The sequence below is a fragment of the Nelumbo nucifera genome, chromosome 2 (assembly GCF_055504915.1).
Source record: "Nelumbo nucifera cultivar China Antique chromosome 2, China Antique-T2T, whole genome shotgun sequence".
NCBI lineage: Eukaryota > Viridiplantae > Streptophyta > Magnoliopsida > Proteales > Nelumbonaceae > Nelumbo > Nelumbo nucifera.
The window spans coordinates 45,557,377-45,567,539 of record NC_142650.1 but is presented as its reverse complement, the minus strand read 5'-3'; the positions used below and the strand labels follow the sequence as shown (position 1 = coordinate 45,567,539).

The following is a 10,163-nucleotide window of genomic DNA, read 5'->3' as shown; positions in this document are numbered from 1 at the left end:
TTGATTGAGGCTTAGTTATTATTAGAACCGATCAAGGCCTAAAGATAAAAGTTGTCGAGTTAAAACAGGGTTATTTTAATAATTTATAAAAATGGTTATATAGATATTTAAAAAACTGGTGCACCATTCTAACGTTTTCCGTTCGGAAAACGTAATGAAAAGAAAGTTTTTGTTGAATTTTTTAAAAATCTAAGAGAAATATTTGTTAAAATAAAATTATAAAGGGGTTTTATGATTGTCAGAAACTTCAGGAGAGAGGTTTTTACGTTATCCTTTCTTTGTTTTTCAAATAATTTCTTTTTTTAATTCTTAAAGCGATCCTTTGAAAAACATTAACGGCGGTTTGTTGAGGTTTTAGCTTGTGATCGCCCAGGTTCTTCATTTTTTTTTTTTTGGGGTTTTTAGCAGATAAAAACAACTTTTTGCCATTGCCCTAAATAACAATAAAAGATAATATTTTTATAAAATAACAAAATTAAGATAACTTTTTCTGAAAAACTTTAAGAAAGGGCAATGATATTGTTCATCGTCTTCCTCTATCACTATATTCATCCGAATACACCGTTCATGCGAGAGGCGGAGCAGGACACAGGTGGTTGTGACGTTGTTGCCATTGCTACCCTAAAGAGACGGCAACACCGTTATCTTTCGCGGTTGCTGTTCCGGTCTCAGGCGGTCGTGACTAAAACGTGAAAATTGCACAGGCCTGTGACCAGTCCCAAGACTAAAACAGCAACCGCACAGGCGGTCGTAACGTTGTTGCCTGGAACGCGAAGGAAAACGGTCACGACCATCACAAACGCCAGCTATTGAAGGGAGAGGAAGAGGAAGACGATAAACCGCTACAGAAGAGAAAGACGAAGACGATGACAGAGGCAGAGGAAGACGATGCTTAGATCATCAAAGCTCCGTCCCTTCATATTAGATCGCCGCTTGCAGTCACCTATTAAAAACCAATCACATAGGCAGAGGAAGAGGAAGAGAAAGACAATAAACAGTATCATTGCCCTTCCTTCATATTTTTCAAAAAAAAAAAAACTTTATTTTAATTATTTTATAAAAATATATGTAGGGCAGAAAGTTGTTAGAAACCCTTTTCTTAAACCAAGGGCACAAGGTAGACTGCGTAAGGCCCTCTGTTGTCTTCATCTTCTTTTTCTTTGCGCTCCCCTCTTCCCCAATTATTACTGTTTTGGGATTTGCGTTGATAAAATTTCCATAATTTATCACGCGCCTAGTGTTTTTGGGGATTCGGATTTTGGTAGGCCTTGAGTTCTATGGAAGAGAAAAATATGCTTTTGGAATTGCCAAGCTAGTCAGAGATTTTCGAATATTTTATTTTGTTAACCCTTTATTTATTAACTTGTCATGGATTCAATATCTAAGCAATATTTTAGGCTCTTGTTTTTGTTTTTGCTTTTCTTTTCTGGAAAACATAGTTTTTTTCTTCTTTAAAATTTTCCGGGAAATGGAAGTAAGTTCTTATGAGTTATGTTTGAACAGATTTGTAGCAAAGGAAAAAGGTTATAAAACAGAGTCGATTTCTTCGTAATGATGGCATTGAACTGAACTAAAGATACCCACCTCCCTTGTTAAACTTTAGCGGATTTTCTGTGGATTTACGTTGAAGAAGAAGATTATATTGTTTTTACAAGGTTTATCTTTAACTGTAAATAATGAATAAACATTTCCGTTCGAAGGTTTGTTTTTCATTCCGGGCAAAAAAAGAAAGTGAGGGTGAACAAGAAAATAAATTGTTAAAAGAGGCTACAGAATGGTGCCAAAAAAACGCTGGATTTGCCCTATTTATCGCCTCCAAAACCGGCTTTTCATTAGTGTCGGACAGTCGGAGGAGTGAAAATGTATGAGAAGTGAAGCTAACGCGTTACAAATTTTTAACCCAGTCTTAGGCCCATGCGACCTTTATTATGCCTTTTGCATGGGGTTCCCTGAACTCCACATATATATAAACTTTCGGCACACGATCCGTTGCACTTCAAATTTCAACGAAACCTTCTTCCGCTACTTCTCCTCCTTCTCTAGAGTCTCCCTTCTGGATCCTCTAGCTGTATATCTCTTTCTCCTCATCTGGGTTAGTTTTCTCTCATTCTCTCCTGTCCATTGGATACTAGAACTGGTCTGTTTTTCCATCTGGTATTGCTCTCAGCTCCTTCAACCATCCTTCATGGTATTGGAGTTCGTGTAATAATGTATAAACTTTTATTTTTTTCAAGTGGGGCGGGGCTGTTTAATTGTTTCCATCGTTTCTTAGAAGTTGGACTTCCGAGAAGGATGGTTTTATTTAGTTCTACAATTCGTTGTCCATAGATTTTTCCCTACCAATTCGTAGAGATTGATACTAGTGCTTCGACTTAATTGGGTTCCGGAATGAGTTGATTATTGATTGCATAGCTTTCGGTTTGGGTTCGGATTGGATTTCAAGTTTCGGCTCCGTTTCTAGGACGATTTTGACTTAAAACTGTGTACTCTGTTCTTGTTTGTATATAAAATTTCTGTACTAAAATGGGTTTAGTTCGGGCGCCCACTATGAGAAGTGGAGATTACTTGGAAAGGATGATCAATGAGTATGTGGGTGGAAAGGCAAAGATGAGAGTTCACAGAAGCACTTCTGTGCGCCTTTTCGCTTCTCTCACCTTTCTGCAATTCGCCTTTGCAGTCTATGCCACTTTTCTACTGTATTACATGAGTCCTGCCGTAGATTCACGCACAAAACCGGACTTCGCATGGGCCGGCCGTATTGCCAACCACTGGAAGCAGTTCATTGTCCAACCCCATATTCTCAGACGTTACCAAGAAGCCCCTGCCCTCCTTGGAGCTGAAATTCCATCTATCACACCATCTGTGGTCTGTGAGCATGAGAAGATTGATTTTGTACAGAAGAAGTCGAATGATACCCAGATGATCAAGTTGAAGAGGGAGCTCTACAATGAGGTTTTGGAGTTCCAGAGCAAGACAATTGGGACAGAGACTCTCTCCCAGCTGATGGCTATGAGCTCAAAGTGGGATATGCGAGGTCCAAACATCCCAAAAATCACTGTCATATTAAACCATTTCAAGAGGAAAACACTATGTTCGCAGCTCAACTCCCTGCTCCAGCAGACGCTTCCCTTCCACAGCGTCTGGGTCCTCTCATTTGGGAGCCCGAAGGAACTCTCTCTGAAGAGGATTGTGGAGAGCTATAATGATTCGAGGATCAGCTTCATCAGTTCGAGCTATGATTTCAAGTATTATGGAAGGTTCCAGATGGCCCTTCAGACAGAAGCCGATCTTGTCTACATCCTCGACGATGATATGATACCTGGTAAAAAGATGCTACAGATATTATCCCATGTGGCAGGAATAGATAAGTATAAAAATTCTGTTCTGGGAAGCATAGGGAGGATCTTGCCTTTCAGACAGAAGGACTACACGTTCCCAAGCTACAGAAAATTCCGTTCCAAGGAGGCAGGACTTTATTTGCCTGACCCTGCCTATGGTATCATAGTTGACAGGATTGTGCAGGTGGATTTTCTCTCTAGCTCATGGTTTTTATCGGCTGAGCTTGTTAAAACACTTTTTATAGAGACACCATTTACCTTCATGACGGGAGAAGATCTGCACCTCAGGTACTTGGTCATTTTGAATAAGCCTTCTTCGTTTTATTCGGTTCAATTGTCAATCTAAAAGAGAAATTTTCAACAAATTATTGAAACCATATTTTAATGTTATAAGAAATGAGGCTATGAGCAATCTTCAATGAGTATTAATTGCTTAATGAATACTGTAGCCTGTAGGTTTCGTTTGATTCATATTGGTTCACCAACAAAGTTATTGTTTATTTAGGTTGGTCGATTCTTCAATTTAAGAATAAGCTCAGTTCCTTTTCCAATTTCCAACATTTTTCTTTATTTCCATGGATAATGGTTGGGTTAGTAGTAGGAGCAGTTTGCTCAATTTTATATAGTGTATTTCTGCAGTCTGATTTTGCTTCATTCTTCATGGCCTCAAACCATGCAGCTATCAACTTCAAAAGTACAGAAATGCGGGATCTTTTGTTCTCCCAGTTGACCCAAATGACAAAGAAACCTGGGGTGACAGTGAACACAGGCTTGCCTATGTGTCCGAGACCACTGTAATCTTCAAAGACATTGTTCAAGTCAGAGATGATCAATGGTGGCGAGCCCTCTCCACAGGTTACGTGACTCAGTGGGCAGCAATGTATCCTCAGAAAATAGATGCACTCTTTTACGCTCATTCTCTTGATGAGGTAAAAGCACTTGCACCCCTTCTTGAAAAATTTAGGTCCACTGCTGGCAAGAAGGCTTATATTGCCCTCTCAGGAGGTCGTTACTGTCCTTGTGAAGAAGCTGCAACTGCTCTGAACTGGCCCAAGTCGGTTTGCAAAGAAAGAAGATTCAAGATTTTTTATTTGGGAATTATGTCTCTTTCCGGTGTCTCAGATTCAGAGGTACCTCTCTTGCAAGCTGTATACTCAAGCATGAAAGGGTTGCTTAAAATTCACAATCCTAGTGTGCTGATTACTGTGGCGGATATTGATTTAAATGTGAAAAAAGCTCTGGAAATGGCATTGGAGGCTAGTCCAAACAGTTCAACCCTGGTTCTTCTACCAAGATCTTCTGTGCCCAAAGTTCTCTGGATGGCTGATCTACGTTCAACAGCATTACCAAGTAAGAATTGTGTCTTCTGCCACAGACATTTTTATTTCTTAATTAGTAAACTAAAAACCAAGGAAAATTGTCTGTTTAATCAAGAATTGAAGTTAAAATTCAACGTAATTTGACAATATACCAGCTCAAATCAACTTGAAACTCAGCATGATTCTCGGTTCATCTCTTTGAGTTTCTAAATTGCATAAATGACTTGGGCGAACCTTGTTTGCTTGTTGATAGTTTTGATTGAATACAGTTGCTTGGGGTGTAAAATATTAAATCAAATTGATAATCCTCAGGGCCCATTCGTTTTTTGGATTTTGAGAGGGGGGAGGTTGGTCAATGGGATTTTGGTTCCTATTGACCGAGATAGCCATGTTCCTTTTTCAGATTTATTTGGGGTCCATGGAAAATTCATTTTCCCTGGCTCTCACTTACCCTGGATAAGTGATACCATACCCACCTGGGGGAATTGCCAACACTTGGAATGGATAAAATTGCCCCTCTTAATAACGACTTTTTATGGCTACAACAGTCATTGTCTTATTTACCTGGGAAATAAATGAACATCGGTAGCATTTACCTGGGTAAGTAGCTTCCTGAAAAACGAATGAGGCCTCAATGTTAATCTCTACTTTGATCATAAATTTCTCATCCACATGCAAAGTCATGTTTCTTGGTCAAAATAATTGATTTAGATCCTTAAATGCTTATCAAATTCTCAAAACATGGATTCTAACAAATTTCCTGTACTTGATTTTAATTCTCAAGTTTCTTCAAATGGGATATGTTTTCATTCAGATTGATCTGACCTAAAAGTTGTTTAAAGGGCAACCTATTTTGCTCTCTACTACTCCATATCCATAGTGGAAATGATATAACCAATTCAATCATTATTACATGCAGATTGGAGTCGGATGAGAATCTCTGTTAACATCATTACCCAAAACCGTGCTCCTTCTCTGAAAAGGCTTCTCAAATCATTGAGTGATGCTTACTATATTGGGGATGGGATTCCTATTAGCTTCAACATGGACAGCAAAGTGGATGAAGAGACTCTGAGGCTTGTGAACTCATTCCAGTGGCCCCATGGCCCCAAAACTCTAAGAAGAAGAATCATTCAAGGAGGGCTTATCCGAGCTGTGAGTGAGAGCTGGTACCCATCATCTGATGATGACTACGGCCTCCTACTTGAAGATGACATTGAAGTATCTCCATACTACTATATATGGATTAAATATGTTCTCTTAGCCTACCACTATGATCCACAAGTCTCCCTTCCTGAGCTCTCCTCAATCTCTCTCTACACCCCAAGATTGGTTGAAGTAATGAAGGAGAGACCCAAGTGGAATGCAACTGAATTCTTCAAACACATACATCCAAACACACCTTATCTCCACCAGTTGCCTTGCAGTTGGGGTGCAGTTTTCTTCCCCAAGCATTGGAGAGAATTTTATGTATATATGAACATGAGGTTCACAGAAGATGCCAAGAAGAACCCAGTTCAAATTCCAAAATCTAGAACAAATGGGTGGCAAGCCTCGTGGAAGAAGTTTCTTGTTGATATGATGTACCTTAGAGGTTATGTCAGTCTGTATCCAAATTTCCCCAACCAAACAAGCTTTTCAACAAACCATATGGAACCTGGCGCTCACATTAGTGCAAAGGATAATGTTTTTAGACATGATAAGTCAGATTTTGAAGTGCCACTTTTGATGGAGGACTTCCGGGGATTGTTGCCAGGAGGGAAGTTGCCTCCAGCGTCAAGATTGCCCTCATTGAATCTCTTCAACCAGGCTGTGTCTCTGAAGGGACTGAAGCTAGCAGGAGCAAAACTGGGGCAGGATGTGATTGGTTGCAATAATATGACAGAGATTGTGGTTGTTGATAATGAAACCGGTCTGCCTAGCCGGTGTGCAAAATTATGATATCATTCTTTTTTTTTCTTTTGCATATTTGTTGGTTTAATCTTTCGTAATTGGGAATATGGAAGAACTAGTGGGATTCAGAGGTGGGTGCTGTTTCTTCCTTACTTTGATTCCTCAGGGAATGAAAATTCTTGGAGGTAAGGGAGGGTATAGTTCTATTATTGTGTTTATTAAACCCTCTCTTGGGGACGATTTCTCATCAATGTAGCTAAAAGTGGCCCTACTAATTGGAATTTAAGGCTTTACTTATGGGGATGTCTGTCCCTCTCATACATGAACTTGCTAGCTGGTCACAGATGTACCTGTACTGCTTTCCTTTCTTTTTTTCTTTTTTTATTTTTGTGTTACAAATGGTGGTGTCATGGTAGTTCATACACAATATAAGGAGCAAATACTCTAGTGTATTTTGTAGCAGATCCAAAGTGCACAGGAGGTAAGGTGTGGTGGGTTTTAGTGCTTGAAAATTGAGTAATCCAACTTCTTGTCACAGTTACATGGTTTGTAAACAGAAGACATTACAAGTTAAGATGTATTTGGCATAATGGTATCTGCCATTGCATTGAAGCATAAACATTAACCAACAGTGCAATGCATGATTCTTCATTTTTCAATTAAATGTATTTGGTAATGGCATATGCTGACTAGGTGTTTAAACTGATATATTTCTTAGTATTAAAATTATATTACAATCATAATAGGACAACTCAGGACGTATTTGGTTTGTGGTTGTGTTTGTGCTTCATCTGGTTCATGAACATGCTGCTATTGCTGGTTTTGGAATACAAATACGTCCACTGAAAAACAAGGTTTAGAAATACAAAATACGTGTTTTTGCACTGTACATATTTGTATTTATACTCTTTCCAAACTGAGCCATAGGCATTTTTTTAATGCAACTTTTTATGGCTTTCTCGAACAAGCAACATAGTTCATTAATGAAAGCATGACATGGAAGTTGTATGGTGTGTTTCACATGCTAATATGGTTCCTAGCATAATATTTTCTACTCAATAATGGACACCAACCTCTTTTGGATTGTATATTCTAAACAAAAAATAACAATAAAGCATTATCCTTGTTAAAAAAATGGTGTGGTTTTGGAACCATGCTACCCTTTTTCAAAGCCATGAACCAAACACCATCTCAGTGTGTGAATAGTCATAACAGAAGCAAGAAGAATAGAAGAGGAGACCTACCAACCTGGTATACCAACTTCCAACTGAACTTCCTTTCCATTCATACAGAGTTTTAAGCTGAACTTTGATGGTTGTTCTGTTGTGAACCTGGACCATCTGTAGTGAGTTGTGGACTTAAAAATTAGCTTTATCTTCAGGCTGAAATGGACAAACTGTTCAAGGGGACTATTGAGTGGTAATTGGGTGGATGACAACAATGATTGAAGGTCAATGGATCCTAAGATACCAGATTCACGAAGGGAAGGCATTGGGTTCTAGGTTAAATGGATCCGTTAAGGTGGGTTCCTAGATCAACCAATGACCTTTCTGATTCTCTTGCAGGAAAAGAGTTGGGTAGGACTTCTTTAGTATGAGGGGAGCACCAGGCACTGGAGTTTAAACCAAGATGCTTGGTACAATTTTTCTCCAATCTGTTGCTTCTGTTATGAATTTGAGTCATCTGCATGCTGTGTGCATGTGTTCCTTCTCTTTACTTACCTTTCAGTATATGTGTTTCTTATCTTATTTCTTTTATTAGTAAAGTTGTTTTTATCATTGTTACAGATAAAAATGTACAATGCATCAACATATATGGACTTCAATATTTGACACCACATCATTTGCTGGTTACCTCCATGTGTTTATCACCTCAGAGATTTCTACATGGAGCAATGTTAAATCCAATTTGGTTTACATATTACTAATACTAATCATAATAATGTCAATATTTGTATCCCAAACTAGATATTTCTACATGGTGGAGTAATGTTGGTGATTTGAAGCAAATATTAACCTGGAGAAGTTTTTCTTCCATTTGGATACTGGCTTCACTTATATAGTTTGATGTTTTTTGAGGTAATTTAGAGTGAAAAGGTTGTTGTAATGGATTTTTAGATTGGTGAATTACCTTGCACAAAGGGAATTTAATGTTTCTTGTTGGATAGGGTTGAATTTCCAATGGAATTTGAACTTCTTGTTGTAATGGGACTAGGAGTGTAGTTTCTTAGATTCTGTTTCATGTATTTGCAGAAAAGTTGTTAGTTGATGCATGATATGCTCCAAACATTTGTTTGTTTTTGTGACCTCTTTCTATTTGGTACAGGTTTTGATGGGAAAGATCTCAACAGGGGCCCAGAATGACTTGGAGAAAGTAACCAAAATGACCTATGCCCAAGTAGCAGTTGTGGTTTCAGTAACAAGGAGGGTCTTCTCTCCTTCCCGCAGAGGGATGATATGCTTGAGAGAGAGAGAGAGAGAGAGAGAGAGAGAATTGGGTTGCTTTCATTTTTCAATTTGACACATTTTAGGGAGTGTTATAGCATACAATGCTCACCCCCTGCCCCCGAAATGCCAAGCAACAGATAAAAAACATAGTGCCAAACACCCTCCAAGAGTAAATCTGTTTTCAACAAGAGAGAGAGAATACGAAGAATACTGATGAACTGTGTTTCTAGGTAAGCCTATCCATGCAAGAATGTGATATAGTCATTTTGACAATCATATGAATCAACCACTCAAAATCAAGATAAGGACCCCTAATTACATGGCATGCAGGCATGATATATGTTCATGCTTATACAATTTTGTGCTTGGGAATGGGTATTATGGATTGGGCAGGTTGTGGCTAAATTCAAGTTTACCAAGCCTGATCTAGAACACTAAAAATTCCAAGGCTGTACAAAAACTTGGATTGATTTGGGTTAGACTCAGATTGGCCCATGATCACTCCTATCTGCTAGTGGCAGAAGAAGTAGACGTGTAGGGCATAGGTTATGGGTTCTAATGGGGACACGTAAAACCATCAAGGCATCAACCATGGGAAGAATAACCTTCCCTTGTGTTTTGAGAATTTGAGCCTTGCAAAAAAAAAAAAAATCCTTCCTTCACCTTTCAAATGAAGAGGCAAACACATCCCTTCCATTTAATTTTCTCATGGCATATGCTGATGTAATGTTTAAACTTTTTAAAATCCCGGTTTTATCAGGGAGAAGTTTTATTAAGAGGAAGATTTACCCTAAAAACTTTTTGAAATCACAGTTTTACTTCTGAGAAGCTTTATTGAGAAATAATCTGATAATTTCTTTATTAATTTTTTGTTTGTTTTATTAATTTTAGTGAATAGTTTGTTTAACTTTATAATTTATCATTAATATTTTATTAATAATATAAATTTTATTTTTATTAAATTAATGAGTTATATTTTTTTTTACTATTTTTATGTATGTATTTTATTAACTTTATTATTATTTTACTTTTATTATTAAATTAATTACTTTATATTAATTTTGAAATATATATACTTTTTAATCACAACGGTGATGAGGGCATAGTCATAATTTTAACCCCAAGAATTGTCTCATGATTCTTGGGGTGGGGAAAGTTCAAAAAAG

General features: G+C 37.9%; 1 protein-coding gene across 1 annotated transcript; it reads left to right on the top strand.

Moving 5' to 3' along the window:
• The first annotated feature begins 578 nt into the window (after window positions 1-578).
• On the top strand, window positions 579-6,870 carry LOC104602607 (uncharacterized). Its single transcript, XM_010266355.3, has 3 exons — window positions 579-3,626; window positions 4,018-4,688; window positions 5,577-6,870. The coding sequence occupies exons 1-3, from the start codon at window positions 2,524-2,526 to the stop codon at window positions 6,596-6,598; spliced, it is 2,796 nt and encodes a 931-aa protein (XP_010264657.1). The 5' UTR covers window positions 579-2,523; the 3' UTR covers window positions 6,599-6,870.
• Window positions 6,871-10,163: the final 3,293 nt, after the last annotated feature.

What these genes read in the sequence shown, in the direction of transcription:
- LOC104602607 (XM_010266355.3), top strand. Translation starts at nt 2,524, where the DNA reads ATGGGTTTAGTTCGGGCGCCCACTATGAGAAGTGGAGATTACTTGGAA. An exon ending in GGAGAAGATCTGCACCTCAG is followed by an intron (nt 3,627 to 4,017) that starts GTACTTGGTCAT and finishes CAAACCATGCAG; the next exon opens with CTATCAACTTCAAAAGTACA. An exon ending in ACGTTCAACAGCATTACCAA is followed by an intron (nt 4,689 to 5,576) that starts GTAAGAATTGTG and finishes TATTACATGCAG; the next exon opens with ATTGGAGTCGGATGAGAATC.